General features: G+C 30.1%; 2 protein-coding genes across 8 annotated transcripts in view; one reads left to right on the forward strand and one right to left on the reverse strand.

Annotated features, from left to right (window-relative positions):
• LOC123262028 (glutamic acid-rich protein-like) overlaps positions 1-15672 on the reverse strand; it is a 30320-nt gene extending 14648 nt beyond the window's left edge. Inside the window, exons 1-5 of one of the 7 annotated variants that reach the window (XM_044724009.1) lie at positions 14948-15210; positions 14789-14799; positions 14277-14486; positions 14159-14217; positions 4043-4375 (exon numbers count right to left, since the gene is read on the reverse strand). In XM_044724009.1, the coding sequence (XP_044579944.1) occupies positions 4043-4250 (208 nt within the window). In that variant the 5' untranslated portion in view covers positions 4251-4375; positions 14159-14217; positions 14277-14486; positions 14789-14799; positions 14948-15210. The other 6 variants (XM_044724008.1, XM_044724013.1, XM_044724011.1 and 3 more) reach the window with 6 other exon arrangements.
• A 1073-nt stretch (positions 15673-16745) lies between these two features.
• Positions 16746-19305, forward strand: LOC123262017 (histone deacetylase 3). Its single transcript, XM_044723990.1, has one exon. It carries the CDS (start codon positions 17000-17002, stop codon positions 18299-18301), a length of 1302 nt encoding a protein of 433 aa, XP_044579925.1. The 5' UTR covers positions 16746-16999; the 3' UTR covers positions 18302-19305.
• Positions 19306-20427: the final 1122 nt, after the last annotated feature.

Consider the following 20427-nt stretch of genomic DNA (forward strand, 5'->3'; position numbering starts at 1 on the left):
AGGGATTGAGAAAGAACTGTAGAGGCAGCACTACTGCTGAAAGTGGAGCGCCCTGGTGTTAAAAATTTAAAGCATAGTGATGTAAACAGTGTAATAAATAGTATTAGTTGAAATAAATAATGAAAAAAATAATTAAATTCGGGTTCTTGTCAGTCAAAAATACCCATATTAGGGGTCAAAATGACATAAAAGGAAAAAAATTATTCAAGTCAGGACACGTTTTGAATGGTGTAGAAACAGAAGATTCAAATAAACATTCAACCATAACCTGCTCAGTTGTCACTCAAACCAAAGTTTCCGATATTTACAGTATAAAAATTGATGTTAGTTGATGAAGTTTTTTTTAAATTATTTTTAATATTCGTTAATTGACGAAAGTTATAATTAAATATAAACTTGGTAAAAAGATATCATACTAAAATTAGCCGCCGTTCAACAATTTTTTCATTTTTTTCAACAATTAAATTGCAAGTAAAAAAATACTTTTAAAAAATTGCACGTATAATTTTTTAAATCTTCGACATGTGAAATTTTTTATTTTGATTTTTTTGTAATGATTTTTTTAATAAAGAAAATTATAAAAATTTTCAGATGTAGGCTAATTTAATTTTTATTAAAAAAATGACACTGAGATCAGCTGACATTTGATAATTTTTTAAATTTTTATAACAAATCAATTATCATAAAAAAAATACTTTTGAAAATTTGTACAAATAAGTTTTTTAAATTTCCACATGTGGAATTCTTTTACAAAATTTTTTAATAATAATTTAATTGTTATAAAAATCTGAAAAGTTGTAAGATGTCTTTTGATTCAGTATCGTAAAAAGTTTCAAAGTCTAGAATTGAATTTTTTTTTTAATTTTCAGTGGAATAGATAAACTTGATGATACTTTTGAAGAAGACATTATAAAAAATTATTTTAATTAAATTAAAAAAATAATTAATTTAACAAATATGTTATTGTTTTGTATACTAGTTGCCACCACTTTGTTTTACATTTTTCTTGGCAGGTGGCGTCAAGGTCATCTTTCTCAATCCCTATTGCGAGTTTTTAAAGCTCAATAACTTTGTACCCGTTGGGATTACGAACAAACTATCTCAGTACTTTTTTGTAGAAAATTAAATTTCCTACAAGGATTAGTGATAAAAAATTCAGAAAAAATTTTTTTTTGTAATTTTACCGGATAAAAACGAAAAAAAAATTTTTTTACGTGTTATTTAAACGGGAAAGTAGAAATTCATTGAGCTTCGTGAATAATTGAGATATCAAGCTGCGCTTTGGAGGGAATTTTTTTTATACCTAAGAGAAGCTTTTAAGATGATAGGCAAAAAACTTTTTTTTTTTGGACCACTCTAATATATATATATATATATATATATATATATATATATATATATATATATATATATATATATATATATATATATATATATATATGTATATATATGTGAGGTATGTATATGAGCCCGATACATATATGTTTTCATAGGATCATTTATATATACTTCTTTACTACGACCATTTTGTTTAAAACTTTGAGAAACTGTTCTTTCTAATAAAATAAAAAAATACCCCGGGAAATTTTAATCCTCAATATTGCCATTTCAAAACTGAAATTCTTCTAATGTACAAAAATTCACAACTTTTCATCAAAATTTTACACGTTTCACTATTACATCATGATACAGAAATACTTTGGAAATACAATTAAAGTGGAAAAATTTTTTTTGATTATCCGACGCGAGTAACGTTAAATCTAATATATTTTTTATAACATCTGAGAATTTTTACCATTAAATATATCATTCTCTAGATAGACATATTTTTTGTTTCAATACAAACGGATAAAACATGGATATTTCGCGATCAACTAACTTTCATTTTCGAACTTTTAGCGGATGTCAATACAGTATTAATGTCAACATGTTTTTTTAGTGAATGGCTGAGAATTTTTCTGGTCAAAAGCTGTCAAAATTATATTTTTATTAACAGTCTTTCATCGATGTTAATCAAATTAATGAAAAAGAAAAAAAAATTTCAAAAATGAAACAATCATAATTTTAAAATAGCTATATATTAAAGGCTGAAATTGTCAGGGATTTTACCTGTTATTGCAAAGAACACGTTCACAAAGTTTTAACAAAATCACTGTTAGTTGCTTCGTGAAGAAAATTTTTCTTGATGAAATGATCCATATATATTATAACCAATATCGATATTGAGTTTTAATTTCTGCAGCCTATCGGATGTAGAACATGTTAGATTAATAGCGAAAAATGCTTCTTAGGAAATTTTGAAAAAATGATAGAATATATTATATTAATGAGCTGTCCAAATCATAATTATAGAGCAGAAGCAAATCGGTTTCTATTCATTAACAGCTGTTATCATTTCGGAATTGTTTGATTTCGATTGACGCAAGTAATTGAAACTCGTACTTTTAATGTAGTAGTCTAGTCGAGAAGTGAGTTTTCTACGAACAATCGTTAGACCACTCTTAAAAATATGGCAACTGGTGCATTGGCTTCAGAATGTAATTCTGAGAAATAAGTATTTTTTAATTTATCCCCCATTAAAAATTTCATTTGTTATAAACAAAAAACGAAGAGACAAAAAGAGAGTCTCCGTTTTGTAGCTATAACTTCAAAACTATTAAAGATATCTGAAATTTGAAAAAAATCCTAAAAGAAGAGAAAATTTGAGTAAAATAAGTCTCTACTCCCGGAGTTGTAGCTCCATTATTTATAATTTTAATTTAACGTTAAAAGTTGGGCTCCGCGCGGCCGTTTTGGTGCCTAGGCGTCGCCGCCAATTAAAGTATGCAACACAAAATAATTTTTTTGTAACATTCAATATTAATTTTAAAATCTGAATTAATTATAGTATCATCTAGACACTTGAAGGAATATAGCCCCGCGAAAAAAAATTTTTTGCTTGATTTTTGTTCGTTATTTAATTATTAATTAACAAATTTTTTGGAGACTTGAGTTTTAATAAAATCTCTTATAAAAGTTTAAAAAATGTGTCAATCAATTTTTTTTCTTTTGGAAGCTCTTGTTATATAAATTATGAACAAGATTCCGTTGTAAAAATTTACAAAAGTTTTTTCATTTGTTTATAATGATTTTTCAAAGTTATCATTTGTTTATAATGATTTTTCAAAGTTATCATTTGTTTATAATGATTTTTCAAAGTTATCGATAATTGAAATATCCGGCTAATGTTATAACAAATATTTTTTTTCTTAAACTTTTAATTTTGGTTGTTTTTGTATTAATATATTGCGTTTAGTAGCTTGGCTAAAACATTTTTAACATTATCTGTTAAAAAATTTGCTATAAACAAATAAGCTAAAAGCCCCAATAGATGATCATGAACTAGTATATGATCACTCCATGTATTTTTATATCTATATTCACAAATATAGGCATATATGATCATCTATTGGGGCTTTTACCTTAGACAAATTGGAAATTTTTTTTTGTCATTTTATTGTCTTCGTAAAATAGTGATTTAAAAAAAAACATTTTTCTTAGAAAAATTTTTTAATTGTTTTTTTTCATTTATACACCATTCAAATTATTTATTAAGAAATCATTTTTTTTTTAATCATCATTTACAATTCTCAATATAATTATGGACGAAAAAATACACCAAAACGGCCGCACGGAGCCCAACTTTTAACGTTAAATTAAAATTATAAATAATGGAGCTACAACTCCGGGAGTAGAGACTTATTTTACTCAAATTTTTTCCTCTTTTAGGATTTTTTTCAAATTTCAGATATTTCTAATAGTTTTGAAGTTATAGCTACAAAACGGAGACTCTCTTTTTGTCTCTTCGTTTTTTGTTTATAACAAATGAAATTTTTAATGAGGGATAAATTAAAAATACTTATTTCTCAGAATTACATTCTGAAGCCAATGCATCAGTTGCCATATTTTTAAGAGTGGTCTAACGATTTTTCGCAGAAATTCACTTCTCGACTAGACTATAGATTTTTATCAAAAAAAATTATGATCTGTTAAGTTTTTTTACCTCTCAAAGTTTTTATTCCGTCCACAGGTAATTTTAAAGGTTTCTCCAAATTTGTATCGTCATTTTCCTTTCGTTTTCTTCGTGAACTTTCGCCTGTCACCGTGCTTTTACGTAAAGTTTCGAGACCAAAAATAAATCTAGCCATGTTATTCACAAATCCAGTTGCTGGCTTTATATCTACTGCTGTTTTAAAATTTTCCTTGTCCATCCAACGCTCGTTTCCTATATAAACTCTTGTTTTATCTTCATTTTCGTTTCCAATTGGCCTTGTCTCTAGTTCCAATTCATAAGAATTATTTCTCTCTTGATGACATTTTATCTCCTTTAAAAAACCTGTAACAAGAAATGACGATCCTTAGTAATACAGCAATAATAAAATGCAGATAGACAGTCGCACAGTCAAAGGCATACGATGTAGGCATTACACTTTTGGCCAGGTGAAAAAATATTGTGCATTTTAAGTCCGTAAAAATCGACAATTTTTAAATCTAAAGACACTAAATAAAATAACAATGCTGCGTTTCGGATTGGTATGAAATCAAGGAAGTCAAAATTGAAACTAAAAATCTCAAAAATAAAAAATTTGAAAACTGTTTTTTTGGAATAACTTTTTAACGGCTTCACCGATCGAATCTAAAAATTAATCAGCTCTTAACCTTGTAAAACCACGTTGATCGCCACCGGTCAAAATCGGTTGATTCGTTCATGAGATATCGTTGTCGGAAAAAAATGTTTTTTTTTCAGAATTTATGTAAAATATTTAGTCTGACCGTTTCGCGCTGTGAGATTATTCAAAGAACTCAAAAAACTTCGTTGAATGCCGTAAACCGCGAGAAAATCAGTTGATTAATTCAAAATTTATTGCGATTAAAAAATTCAAAAAATTGTGTTCTATGAAACTTCTATTAGACTTTTGAGGTTGAAGGGCTCAAAAACAAAATAAGTGAAATGTTGAACGCTTATGTATGGAGTTAGCAGGAAGTTGCAGAGATGGTCTTTAGAATCAACCGTTTTATTATTTTTTTTTTTTTTTTAATTCGATTTCTATAGAAAAATTAGTGAAAGTATTTGTTAACAATTGACTTAGTACAAGCTCAAATAGCAAGGAAAACTTTAAATGCGTTTTATTCGAAATTATTTTTTGTAAAAGGTGAACAATTACTCATCTTGAGTAAGTAAAACTACTCATCTAATTTCGATAATTTTAGTTTTGTTTGGTTTGTTCAGATGTTTTGTAAGCCAATTGATTACATTTTGTTAAAAAAAAAAATAAATTATATTATCTAATGAATCTAAAAAATTGATAAATGAACGCTTAACTAATATACAACCACCGAATGAAATACATCGAACCCCACGAGTATTACAACAAAAACATCTATGGAAGGCATCTGAGTGGCGTTCATGGTTGTTATTCTATAGTACACCAGTATTGACAGGAATATTGCAACCCGAATTATTAGATTCATATAAGCTGTTTGTTCGAAGCATTTATAAAATGCTATCTAAAAATATAACGGAAGAAGAATTAGTCAACTGTGAAATAGATCTGTTGAAATTTTGTTATGACTGCCAAAATCAGTATGGTTTATCGTTTATGACATTCAACGTTCATTCTTTACTACACTTGCCGGAGAGTGTGAGAAAGAATGGCCCATTGTGGGCATCATCAGCGTACGTTTTCGAAAACAACATCTTTAATTTGAAGCTGAATGTAAGCAGTCCGAACGGAGTTATGAGCCAAATGGCTACTCGAATGTTGAGGTACAACGCCTTTCAGAGTCGATTGTCTATCGAATCTAATGAACCGAGCTGGGAATATTGTAGAAATGTCATGAATAAAAAAAGTTTAAATGCGAAAAATGGTGTGAGATCGGAAGATGGAGCATTAATGTCAAGTTGTGAAACAGCATCGATCAATAGTTCAATATCTACTTACGGCCGTTGTATTTATAAAGGTACCGTGTACACTAGTAAATCTTATACGAAATCAAAAAAAACTAATAACTCTTTTGTGCTATTGCATGATAATCGCAAAGCAGAGATTAGTGATTTTTTCATTGAAGGTAAAAGAGCATACGTGAATGTCCATATCCTTCATGTAATACAAGTACAAGATGTAGACCATCTCTGGGAAATACGAAACTATGATAATAATGTTACGAAGTTGCCAATATCCAGGATAAAAGGAAAACATCAATATTTCGATTAATTATTCAAAATCTGAAATAAAAAAATATGTTTGTATGCAGCCGAATGATTTTGAAATTTTATAAATAAATTATTGAAACAAAAAACATCAATTCTTTGCACTTTTTTTTATCTATTTTTATCTAATTTTACGTTTCCAGTATGAGAAAAATCTCACCGACATCGCTGAAAGTTTTATTGAATCAAATGTAGGAATCGGGATTCAAAGTTCGATGCAAACATTCTGTTTACTGTATATTGAATTGATATTAATAAACGTTTGAAAAATTATTGCTTAAAAATTATGAGAAATATTTCTTATAAAATTTTAACCAGTAAGAGTTAAAAAATAACGACTTATTTATTTTATCACAACTCTTTCAAGTGAAAATAAAAATTTAATTTCGTAAAATTTACTCTTAATTGATTTCTAACTAAAAAAAAAAAAAAATAATTTGGAAAATGGTTGCCTCTGCAAATCATCTCTCAAACTTCCCACTATTTCTCAGCTCTAAACGCTTGAACATAAATATTTGAAGTCAATTCTATTTATTTTTCAGCTCTTCGAACCTAGCGTTACAAATTGTCAAAACTTTTTTTTTTCCTTTCAAAAGGTTTCAACGGAATTATAAATACTTACAAGTTTTTCAAATTATTTTGTGTTATAGAAAGATAATAAAAGTTGAATAGGATTACAGAATTTAAAAAGATTGAGTAGAATACAAAATTATAAATGCTACACAGAGAAAAAAATTTTCTTGGGCCAAAATAATTATAAGGAAGATCGAACTTATTTTGAAGCAAGAAAAAAAATTCTTGGCTCTAGCAAATGATACTTCGTTAGAAAAAATTTTGACTTGATTCAAGAAATTTTCAGTCTTTTTTTGGATTTTTTTGGCTTTGAAAAATTTTTGTTTGAGTGAAAATTTTATTTTCTTTCTGTGCAGTTGGATTCTCTTATAATTAGAAATAATAATTGAATTTAAAAACTATTTTGGGCTGTAAAAGTAACCAACAAAATTAGCAATTTTTATGTCTATTCAAATCATGATACAATTACCAAAAAATAATGAAATTTAGGCATTATTTCAAGATTTGTAATAATTCAAAAGAATCAAAAAAATTTCAAAAATAATCGAATCATTTTATCTATATATATATAAGCGAAATACCACTCACTCATCACGAGATCTCCGAAACTATTCGCCCGATTGACTTGAAATTTAGCATAGTTACTCCATTCGTGATGTAGACGCTCACTAAGAACGGATTTTACGCAATTCCTAGCCAAAATGAATTTTTCGTCTACCATCACATATGCCCTCCCCTCCCCTCCCTCTCATTCTTCTCCTCCCCTCCCGTGCCCTATAATCTTTCCCCTTCCCTATATCTCTCTCTTTTTTGGGAGCAGAAATATCATTTTGACCCTCTAATCTAAGAAACCATCAGTGGCACCCGTAAATTATCGAACTCAACCCCTACAACCACCCACGCTAATCAACCTTTGCCATGGTTACCATTGTCATTGTTATCGTTGCCATGGTTACCGTTGGCAGGGTTACCGTTGCTATGGTTACCGTTGCCATGGTTACCGTTACCATGGTTGCCGTTACCATGGTTACCGTTATCATGGTTACCGTTGCTATAATAACTGTCAAAATGATTGATTTTAAATTTTATCGATTGACTGTTGGGACAGTAGGAATTCATAATCATACGTTTTTTAAGAAAGAATAGCTAAATCATTAATAACTGAAATAACTTATATGTATTGGAATAATCATGAAGGATGAACTCGATTATATCATAACACAGATAAATTAAACATAAATATTATCAAGTTGATATTGTTAAATGATTATACTGATTTTAATGATTAAAATTAAAATGGTAAATTGTGTCTGATGCGTCTTCTCTAAAATTTTACAACGATATCGTTAAATTATTATAAAAAACGGTCGATTTAAGATAATTTCTAATAAAATGAGTAATAATAAATATATTTTTTAATACCACTTAATTTGTTATGAATTTATTAATAACTAGCTGATACCCGCCCGCTTAGATAGGAATACAATAAATTTTTATGGTGTAACCTAGATGAAAAATATAAACAAAATGGTTAATTTCAAAAAGATAATGAATATAAATTTTGAATTAGAGAAAAGTGATTGTTTGTGATGACCGGTGTTAGCGAGTATTAAATATATGAGAAAAGTATTTTATTATTAACATTTTTTAAAATTAAAAAATTATTGACATTTTTAAAATTAAATAATACTATGAAGCGGAAAAGAATAGGAGTTACGGATAATTATTACGTGAATCGTTCCAACATTCACGTAACAGAATAATTGGAGGAGGAAGAGATTGAAAGAAAGAAATAGGAAGGACCTTCTTAATAAGAGTTTACAGAATATGCGAGAAAAAATTCAGATAGCTCGGACAGGAGTTCGAACCCAGAACCTTCCTGGTGACATGTCGGCTACTCTACCATTTGACCTATCCGGTCTAGACTAAATGTTTAGGATAACATTATTATAATGGGAACGCATCTCACTACACAGTACGTCATGGGTGATGCGGAAATCTGTCTAATGACAGATTTACTGACTAACTGACCCATTGATTGATTGATTATTAATAATAAAATACTTTTCTCATATATTTAATACTCGCTAACACCGGTTATCATAAACAATCACTTTTCTCTAATTCAAAATTTATATTAATTATCTTTTTGAAATTAATCATTTTGTTTATATTTTTCATCTAGGTTACAACATAAAATTTTATTGTATGCCCAGCGAAGCGGGTGGGTATCAGCTAGTATCCTATAAAAACAATTAAATTGAGACGATATTTTGGAATTTAATAGGATTGTACAGAATAAAAAATTTGAATTCTCCTTTAATTCTTCAATTGTAGAATATAGAAATTATTTTGAGATTGAAAAGTATTCTACAGAATTGAAAAATTTGAATACGATTCAAATCATATTATATCCGAAAAAGATAATCAAATCGAGACATTATTTCAGGATTTAAAAGTATTCAACAGAAATAAAATTTCAAATACTAGTTCGATTTTATTTCATCTTAAATAGATAGAAAATAAAGACGTTATTTCAGGATTAAAGAGTATTCAATAAAAACAGAAATTTGAAATACTGGTTGAATTCTTTTATATCCTAAATAGATCATAAAATGAAGACATTATTTCAGGATTGAAAAGTATTCAATAGAAACCAAAATTTGAAATACTGGTTGAATTCTTTTACATTCTAAAAAGATGATAAACTGAAGACATTATTTTAGGATAAAAAAGTATTCAACAGAAATGAAAATTTCAAATACTGGTTAAATTCTTTTATATTCTAAAAAGATAATAAAATGAAATGAAGTGTCTATTGATACCATCCACGGAAATTCCGTGACTCTAACACTGGGTCCGGGAATAGATTAAGTGGATGGATTTTTAATTCATGTGGGTATTTTAATTCCAAGCTTTAAGTTCCGTGGCCCTAAGCACTAAAGTCCGGGTCTGTAAACATCTATCGTCCGTGGCTCCAATCATTAGTCCGGGTCTGCAAGCATCTCATATCCGTGACTCTAAATATTCGTCCGGGTCTGCAAGCATCTCATGTTCGTGGCTCTAAGCATTCAAATCCGTATCTGTAGGCCTTTTATTTTGTGACCCTAACCTAAGCACTAATGTCCGGGTCTGTAAACATCTATCGACCGTGAGTTCAAGCATTAGTCCGGGTCTGCAAGCATCTCATGTCCGTGGCTCCAAGCATTCAAATACGGATCTGTAGGCATTTAATTCCGTGGCCTCAAACGCTAATATCCGGGTCTGTAAACATCTATCATCCGTGACTTCAAGCATTAGTCCGGGTCTGCAAGCATCTCATGTCCGTGGCTTCAAGCATTCAAATACGGATCTGTAGGCATTTAATTCCGTGGCCTCAAACGCTAATATCCGGGTCTGTAAACATCTATCATCCGTGACTTCAAGCATTAGTCCGGGTCTGCAAGCATCTCATGTCCGTGGCTTCAAGCATTCAAATACGGATCTGTAGGCATTTAATTCCGTGGCCTCAAGCGCTAATATTCGGGTCTGTAAGCATCTATCGTCCGTGACTTCAAGCATTAGTCCGGGTCTGCAAGCATCTCATGTCCGTGGCTCTAAGTATTCAAATTTGGATCTGTAGGCATTTAATTCCGTGGCCCTAAGCACTAATGCCCGAGTCTATAAACATCTATTGTCCGTGGCTCCAAGCATTATCCAAGTCAGCAAGCATCTCATGTCCGAGGCTCTTAGTATTCGTTCAAATCTGTAAACATTTATTGTCTGCGGCTACAAGCTTTGTATTTCGTTGTTCCAAGCATCGAATGACCGCGTCCGTAAACATCTACTGTTCCTTATTTCATTATAAGCAATGACTCTCTCCGCTTTTATCGTGCAGTACTTTTATAACAAAGATTATATTGTTCAAAAATTTGTTGTTTTCAACTTTCTTCTAAGAAAACTAAAGATTTTTGTAATTCGGGCAGTTATTGGATTTACTCTGTTTTCCGGAAGTCGAGTCTCCAACCGATCTCTACGTTTAAAGGTCTCAGGTTTTTTTTTTCATAAAGGTGGAAATAAAATTTTTCAACGACACTTCTATCATTGAAACATGATGGTCGGTGGTGTGGTCATGGCCCGTCAATAACTGGGTCAGTAAGAAGTCCGTTTCTCCGTGCTGCCGAGAAAGTCAGACGCTAGTGTCTAGAATCAGGCACTACTCTGTCCATCTGCCCGTCTCCACCGATGTCCATCTGTCCTGCCAGTTATGTAGCGATTCCTTCTATATTTTCGTTCTTCCCTTCTTAGAGATGTCCCCATTTATTTTGGTGTCGTAACGTTTTGCTCTCTCGAACGATAGTAAGTCGATCGATGTGCTCCCGCTATGACCAATACAACTGCTTTTGAAACCATGTGATAGGCATAGGTGACTTTGAGCCCTCCCTGCCATTGCAGAGCCGCAATCTTGCACCAGTAGGTCTTCTGCTTAAGAAAATTTGCTCATATCTCCACTCCATATGGTAATATTGAGTGGTCTACTTCTAAGAGGACCCTCCTTTTACTGGTTGGTGGTCTCATTGTGTTGGCCATGATTTTCGACAAGTTGGATACTGTCTTGTTGGGTTTCGTGCATGCGTTTTCGAGGTGATCTCGGAAAGACAGCTTCTCGTCAATCACCTCGAAGCTTAAAAAATTGCGTTGAATGCTGCCGATCGCGTAGAAATCGGTCCATTCATTCAAAAGTTATCGCGGTTTGAAAATTTTAAAAACAGTGTTGTGTCAAACTTCTATCAGACTTTTGAGCTCGAAGAGCTAAATAATATTTGTATGTATTCATATAGATAAAAAATAAACGTCAATCAACAAAATACAGTCAACTTAAGTGTGAACGTGTTTTCAAACATTTAGTAATAAGACAACAACGCCATCTTAACGTTTTCGGCGATACTTACGGTAGAAACGAGGTTTTTGCATTCGAACATGTAGATACGAGAAAAATCAAAAGCCTCTAAAAAATATTCTATCATCATAATGAACATTGTATGTTTTGTTTTACGTTACAAGAGTGCTAAGGAGTGATTTTCGCTAAAAATCTCAATTTCGAAAAAAATAGAGTTATGAGGTTAACACAGAAAGAGGACGATTTTTAAGACAAAGTAATAAATTATTATGTATTCCCGAGAAAAAATATTTATATATAAATTGGTTATATATGATTATATATGAAAAATGGCCAAATATAATCAATAACTTCGAAATTTTTCATCAGATCAATTTTTTTCGTTCAGAATTATTTATAGAGCTCAAAAAACTACATCGATTGCCACTAACCGCGTGCAAATCGGTTGATCCATTCAAAAGTTATAACAGTTTGAAAATTAAAAAAATCGTGTTTTATCGAACATTGATAAGATTTTTAAGCTCGAAGAGCTGCTTAAATGTGTGATCGCCCAAGTCAGACGTGTTCCGCCCGGCTATCTCTGCCACTTCCAGAGGCTGGCAACGTGATGCACATATTTTTAACTTCCCGCTAAAAAAATCGAAGATTTTCAAAAATCGGGAAGTTATTGTTTTCACCTCGTTTTACAAAAATCGACTTTTCATCAGATCTCGACGTTTGAAGGTCACAGGAAGCTTCCCTGACTATCCCCGCGAGGTTGTCACTATGTCTGTATGTATGTATGTATGTATGTATGTATGTATGTGTGTGTGTGTGTGTGTTTTTTTTTTTTTTTTCCTTAGGGAGGGAACCCTTTTTACGGATTCTAGGCATAGCTGTTTGGCCTGGATATGTGGCGACTCGACGCAGCGTCATACTAAAACTCGACACTAACGCCCCTACCCACTAAACCCTAAACCCCTTTTCCTTCTTTCCTCTAATCCCTCATGGAAACCGCCGTCAGGCATTACTTCGTGAAGGGAGGATCTAGCTACTGCTCTTCCTTCTGGTGGCTAAGGTGTTAACTACCTTCCTTCTATCTTCTGCTATTTGCTCTTTTTCTTTCGGTGGAACGCAAGTCTTTAAGGACTTCTGTTGCAAACGTGTTGGTAGCGTTCCAGGCAGCTTCTGATGACAACATTGCTTCTACTAGTGAATCTGGTTGCATTCTCTGGTTCAGGATCCTCTCCAGTTCTTCACGCTGTGGATCGAAACGAGGACATACAAAGAAGACGTGCTCCGCGTCTTCAGCAGCTCCTGGGCAGGACGGGCACTCCGAAGAGTCATCGTGCTTAAAGCGGTGTAGATACTCTTGAAAACACCCATGTCCCGACAACATCTGCGTAAGATAGTAATTGACCTCACCGTGATTCCGGTTAAGCCAAATGTCGATCCGAGGTATGAGACGGTGCGTCCACCTACCCTTCTCTGCAGCATCCCATTGTAGTTGCCATCGGCCTATGCTCTTCTGCCGTTCTTCAATTCTAAGTTCTTCAGGGATCAGTGCAGTTGACCTTTTTCGTTGGTAAAGGGCCCGTCTTTCCTCTGCTAGAACTCTAAGAGGTAGGGTTCCAGCAATGACGCACACTGCTTCTTCTGATATAGTGCGGAAGGCACTAGCTACTCGTAGGGCACTCAGTCGATATACTGGTCCAGCCTTGCTCCATGATTCTTGTGTCTTTAATGCGTCGGCCCAAATGGATATTCCGTAAGTGAGCACCGATATGACTACTGATGACAATAATAGCCTCCTGCTCTGTTTTGGGCCTCCGACGTTCGGCATCAGTCGTGCGAGACTAGCCCTCACTACTGACGCTTTGGCACTGACATGTTCCACTTGCTAACTTTAACTATAACTTTAAACAAGTTATAAAAAAAATATTCTACAAATTTGAACATGTGGGAAATTTTTCAATTTGTATTGATATTCTCATTATTATTTAGTTGTTATAAAAAATAAAAAATAATTATTACCTGTGCGCTAATTTTAATATTATTTAATCTTACTTAATTCCATTGTCTTATTTAATTTTTACTTAACAATGATAGCCAATAATTTACGATTTAATTAAATAGAATTGTTTTATTTACTAAAACTTCAAACTATTATAATAATTTTATTTAGTATAATAAAATTGTTTCCGTCGTCATTGTATATTGACTAGAAGTAATTTAAAATAGAACTTTACACTGAAAAATTTTCATTTTCTGAACGATATATACTAATGTTTGTACATGTTTCTAAAACTTGTAGGCATCAATTACTCACCTGACAAAAGAAAACTATTATACTTTTATTAAATTAAAATCCACTATTTCACCTTATAAATATTAACTGATAAATTGAATTCAATAAAAAATTTTCCAATTTTTTTTGTGGCTCTAAGATAAATAGTATGATTACATTTTGACATTACCATTACACTCATATTACACATGGTTCAGATGTAGTTGAAAAGTAGATCCTAAATTCATTCTGAAATTAAAATCATTAATTTTTAATTTTCTTTTCTAATTTGAAGACTTCCAACAAACCTCATTATTCTTTGTGGAATTTTCCTATATTAATGTATTAGTTGGCTTCAAATCATCACATATTTTTCTATTTTTAATTATATAAGATTTATGGTAATATAATTGATATTGGATTAAATATGCATGTTAGTATTTAAAATCTTCATTCCAATATTTCGAGACCAAAGCACACCTCACATCACATGCCTCACATTGTATGAGTACCCTTACCTGCGAATTCATAAAATAATATAAAAATCTTACTTACAGATAATTGATTATTAATACAAACATTAATTAAATATAACATAATGTAATCATTTACAACTTATCAAATTTTCATAAAAAAAAATTTATTTGGTGTAAAAAATCCATTATAAGCACTAACTTTTCTTTTAAAATAAATACTTTTATAATTCATTAAAAGAAACACCATAACTTTCAATATTTATTTCATTGTTATAACTATTACCATTAATTACAATTAAAATATTAAATATTTGGTTGAGTAGTTGTATTTATTCTCCACTTACCTCTATAGGTCCTTTTAAAATGTCAATCAAGTATATCAATTAATTATTGAAAATGAATTAAATATTTTTATAACTAGCTTATTTTCTATATGGAATGTAGACAAAACATAAACATAACCTCTTCGTGTATGTTGTATATTTTATCATTTCTTGAATTACCTCTCTATTTTTTTAAAAAGTATAACTCATATATTTAGCTACACTTCCTTTTCAATATTTTTATTTACCTCTATATCGCACCTATATAAATACACTTATAATTTGGGGCTATTTGCAATATTATATAATTTTGGGAATGTTGGTACTCAATGAAAATCTTCAACATAATAAGACTTAACATATCGGACGAATAAAAAAAAATTAATCGTCCGAATTATCGGACGGCCAGCAACAGCCCTAAATAAATAGCTGTATTAAAATATACAAACAGGGTAGCTTTTGCTCCTTTCATTTCTGCTGATACAAAATCAGAATTTGTGGTGAGATAAGTTGCGACCATGAATGCATCAACTCGTGGTAAATTATCAGACCGTGCTTCACTAAAACCAAGATCCACTTTTCGTCGAGGCATTTTTCTTGACTTGTTGATATTCACTAACTAAATTGTTGAACTGATGCTTCCCAAAAGTCTTAGTATTAAAACAACATTGACATGTTCATAACCTCCAAACACATTCACTTTAAAATTAGAAAAACATTTCACAAAAATTTGTTTCACTTTTAATTATTTTCAGTAAAATGTGGCATAAAAAATATAATGTGTAAAACTTAAAATTGAAAAAAACTTAATTTTAATTTTTTTAGTACCGTAAAATATTATACATGACTTATTGCTCATTCAAATATTCGCGCTACAAACAGCACAATGACGTCACACCAATCACATCACGTATTACATCAAGTGACTTTTATGTAATTTAGGACCACATTTATTTATTAAATTATTAAAATTTTTAAAAACAAAATCGAAAAATGTTTTTTTCAAAAATTTTAAAAAATTATATAGAATGTAAAAATATCAAAAGTTAATGAATACCAAAATCATGCAAATACCCAATTTCCTTTTTTTTTGCTGTACGATCATTTTAATCGGAGTTACAGCTCGTTGAAAATCACCTAAACATTTAGAATCTTTTTAATATCCCTTAATTTTTGTGACTAGTGTATAAATTTAAGTTATTCAAATGAAAAAAGTTATAAATATAAAAAAAAAAAAAATAATCGGTCAGAAAAATGACAAATCTACACGAGTATTTTTTTTTTAATTTGAAAATTTTTGTTTTTTTAAAAATTACAAGATATTTTTAAAAAATAGCGTTTTTCGATTAATTTCAGGCTGAAAAATTGGAAAAGTGAAAAATAAAAAAAATACTCGTCTAGATTTCGGAAAATTATAAATAAAAATCAAAGAGTAATTAAATTTGTAAAAATTTTTAAATGAAAAATACTTAATCATAAAATTTAATTTCAAATTATAACCCGAATATTTATTATTTGATCTTTTGAAAAAAATACTCGTTTAGAAAATTCAAAAATCTAGATGAGTATTTTCTCAAAACTAAAAAAAAATTTTTTTTTTTTCAAATTACAGGTTTTTTTATTTTCAAAATGGCGGGTGTGGGCTAACTTCAGGGTCATACTATTGAAAGAATATAATGTTAATTTATTTAATCTAATTTTATCATGAAAATTTCATTTAATAAAATTTAGTTTAATTTGGTATTCTAATTTAAAATTCTGTTTAATAATAATAATTTTGTAATTCTTAATAAACCCGATTTGAAAAAAAATTCATTTAATTTTTACTATTTGAATCGATCGCGGTGACTTTGGGCGTCCTTAGCGCCTTAGCGACCTTAGCGCCACGGGTCGGCTAGGCGCCAAAGAGAAGTTCCGGATACCCTGAACATGATCACAAGGTGTTTATAGTTGGATATAGTGTTTATAGTTGAATATACCTATAACCTATAAGTCAATTGTTTACGCGTTCGCTGTCACACAACGTTTACAACGTCTATATTTTTTAATATACGTATATTGGTTATCTTTAGACATGTAATAATTTAAAAATCAATAATAAAGTGTACTATTAAAACAATATAAAATATGTATTTATAGTTAACAATAGATAATTAATTATATTTTTTTTGTTTTTGCGTCAAAAATATTAGTTTTTTCTACCTGTCTATAATTTCAGTGCATTAGTTTACAATGAGTTACAATCGAAAAGTTTCATATTTTTATAATCCAAATGTTGGAAATTTTCATTATGGTCCAGGACATCCAATGAAACCACATCGGCTATCAGTAATTCACAGTCTCGTTCTCAATTATGGACTTCATAAAAAAATGCAAATTTATCGACCGTATCGTGCAAGTACACATGATATGTGTCGTTTTCATTCTGATGAATATGTTGATTTTTTACAACGAGTGACACCTCAAAATTTACAAGGTTATACCAAATATTTAAGTCATTTTAATGTTGGTGATGATTGTCCTGTTTTTGAAGGTCTTTTTGATTTTTGTTCAATGTATACTGGAGCTTCGTTAGAAGGAGCTACAAAATTAAACAATAACTGCTGTGATATTGCTATAAATTGGAGTGGTGGTTTGCATCATGCTAAAAAATTTGAAGCTTCTGGCTTTTGTTACATTAATGATATTGTTATAGCTATATTAGAATTACTTAAATATCATGCGAGAGTTCTATATATAGATATTGATGTTCATCACGGAGATGGAGTTCAAGAAGCATTTTATCTGACTGATAGAGTAATGACTGTATCTTTCCATAAATATGGCAATTACTTTTTTCCTGGTACAGGTGATATGTATGAAATTGGAGCAGAAAGCGGAAGATATTATTCTGTAAACGTTCCATTAAAAGAAGGAATTGATGATACATCTTATGTGCAAGTTTTCAAACCTGTTATATCCCATGTCATGGAATTTTTTAGACCGACTGCTATTGTACTTCAATGTGGAGCAGACTCATTAGCAAATGATAGATTAGGATGCTTTAGCTTAAGTACCAAAGGACATGGCGAGTGTGTGAAATTCGTAAGAGATTTGAATGTTCCTTTACTTACAGTTGGAGGAGGAGGTTATACATTAAGAAATGTTGCTCGATGTTGGACTTATGAAACATCGTTATTATTGGATGAACAAATAAGCAATGAACTTCCATATACTGAATATTTAGAGTATTTTGCTCCCGATTTTACTTTGCATCCCGAAGTGGTGACTAGACAAGATAATGCTAATAGCAAACAATATTTAGAAGCAATAACACGTCATGTGTACGAAAACTTAAAAATGGTTCAACATTCTCCTAGTGTTCAAATGCAGGATGTACCATATGATGTTTTACCTCCTGAAGAAGATCGGCAACCAGAACCAGACCCTGATTCACGGCTCAATATTCAAGATACAGATAAAATTATTGAACCTCTTAATGAATATTATTTAGGGGATAAGGATCAAGATAAAATGGAAATTGCAGAATCATAGTGAATATATTTTTACTTAAATATTAAGTTATGAAATTTTTGTACGTTATCATATTATAATTAAATGGCAATGTGGGACTCTACTGTTTTTTGGCCATAAAAAATTTAAAAATAGAGTTATTGAAAACATTTTTTTCATTTTGTTACATGTGGATTCTCGAATCATTCTTGAAAAAATGATGAAATTCTATTTTTCTTTTTTATTTTTGTAGTTTAAAAGCTAAAAAAATAGCTACGTGTCTTGTTTTTTATTAAAAAAAAAAAATTTTTAGTGCTCTACAAACCGACGGCTCTAAAATTTCAGTGTATAACAATTTAAGTAGCTTTTTTTTTACTTTCAATTTGAAAAATTTAATCGTAAAACATATTGTGTAAATTTCTAAATGCGCTACAAGTAGCTCCAGTACAGCAAAATTTAATGGGCTATAGCTGGTAGTAATGCATTTAGGAATGAACGCATTTTCTAAATTTTACTTATGACTACCGCAACAAAAAATAAAATGAAAAAAAAAAACATAAGTTCATTTTACAAATTTTTTCTTATGGCTAAAAAACGATGGAGTCCTACATCCAAACAATTATCAATTAAATGAAACGGTATATCAATTATGTGTCGATTAAAGAAAAATATGTTTTACTAAAATTTTATCATCTATTGAATTACTCAATCAAGACATAATCAATTCATTACAAAATTAATAAAAAACAAAATAAATCTTCAAAATTTGATGCTTATATTTACAAAATGATATTCATACGTACACTGATAAAAAAAATATCTTTATTCAAGAAAAATATTCTTGCTCCAAGAAAATTATTTTGAAGAGAACTAGTTATCTTATTTCAAGAAATTCTTGTCTTGATTTCATGTTTCTTGGAGTGAGAGATCTAATCACTCCGATCGATAACATTTTTACTTGGTTCAAGACTATATTATCTTCGATCGATACAAGTGAATTCTTTATTTAAAAACGATTCTCTTCAATAAAGAATAATTTTATTTCATTTCAAGAATTATTGATTGTTGATTCGAGAACAAATTTTTTTATTCATAATGTTATAAGTTTAAGTCAGAAAAAAACTTTGAAGTAAAAAAATTTGTATTTCTCTATATGCCGAAAAATATTTATAAATACAGAGAATAGCAAAAGTACAAAAATTTATATGCTTAAAGCAAGTAAAATAAGATCTTAATTCAAGAGTCACGCCATACTTGGAACAGGTCGGTATTCTCTCGAACCAATATTACCGTCTATCTTAATCCAAGAGAAAGAAATTCTTGGGCGAAATTGTACATATCTTATTTTAAAACAACCAAGTTTCTTGATTCGAGAATCAATTTCTTAAGTTAAGAGAATTGAATTACTTAAAACAAGAATGACATTTTGAAGAAAAAGTTTTTCTTGAATCAAGTCATTTTTTTTATCAGTGTAAAAGTAGTTGAACACTATTGTTTTAGTAAAAATTTTTCAAATTAAAAAAAAAAATTACCCTCAAGCAGTATATTTTTATAATTTTTTAGGATTTTTTCATTATTTTTTCAATAATATCGAGAACAATTTTTTTTTTTCCTTACAAATCGATTAATTGAATCATAAAATTAAAATGATTGAAGATTTAAGAGTATGCCATACCCATAGACGCATCAATCGAGATGCCGTAATTGTGTGATACATGAAGAACCTAATTTTATGTTTACAATAAAGATTTAATCTTAAAATTATAGGATAAAACTTTTTTTTTTTCTTCTAAGTATTGCGATGTCATCATTCACAATTTATTTACCTTTTTTTTTGTTTATTTGTGACTAGCGGTTGCTGTATTATACTCAAGTTATGTTAACCTAAATATTTATTATAAATAAATGATGTTTATTATTATTATTAATTAATAGTTTGAAAAACTTAATCGAAAACCCAAACAAAAAGTAGAAAATAGTTTTCAATAAGTTTAAAATGAATATAGAATGATAAACACAAAAAATTCATTTTATCATGAAAAACCATCGACTGCTCGACATCAGTGTCATAATAGTATTTTTCTTACCTAGGGCAGGAAAATAAGAAATGTCTCAGATTACATGTAATTGTTGACCGAGGCGAAGCCGAGGTCGATAAACATGTGATC

The sequence above is a fragment of the Cotesia glomerata genome, linkage group LG3 (assembly GCF_020080835.1).
Source record: "Cotesia glomerata isolate CgM1 linkage group LG3, MPM_Cglom_v2.3, whole genome shotgun sequence".
NCBI classification, from domain to species: domain Eukaryota; kingdom Metazoa; phylum Arthropoda; class Insecta; order Hymenoptera; family Braconidae; genus Cotesia; species Cotesia glomerata.

Coding starts and splice junctions, on each gene's coding strand:
- LOC123262017 (XM_044723990.1), top strand. CDS start 17,000: ATGAGTTACAATCGAAAAGTTTCATATTTTTATAATCCAAATGTTGGA.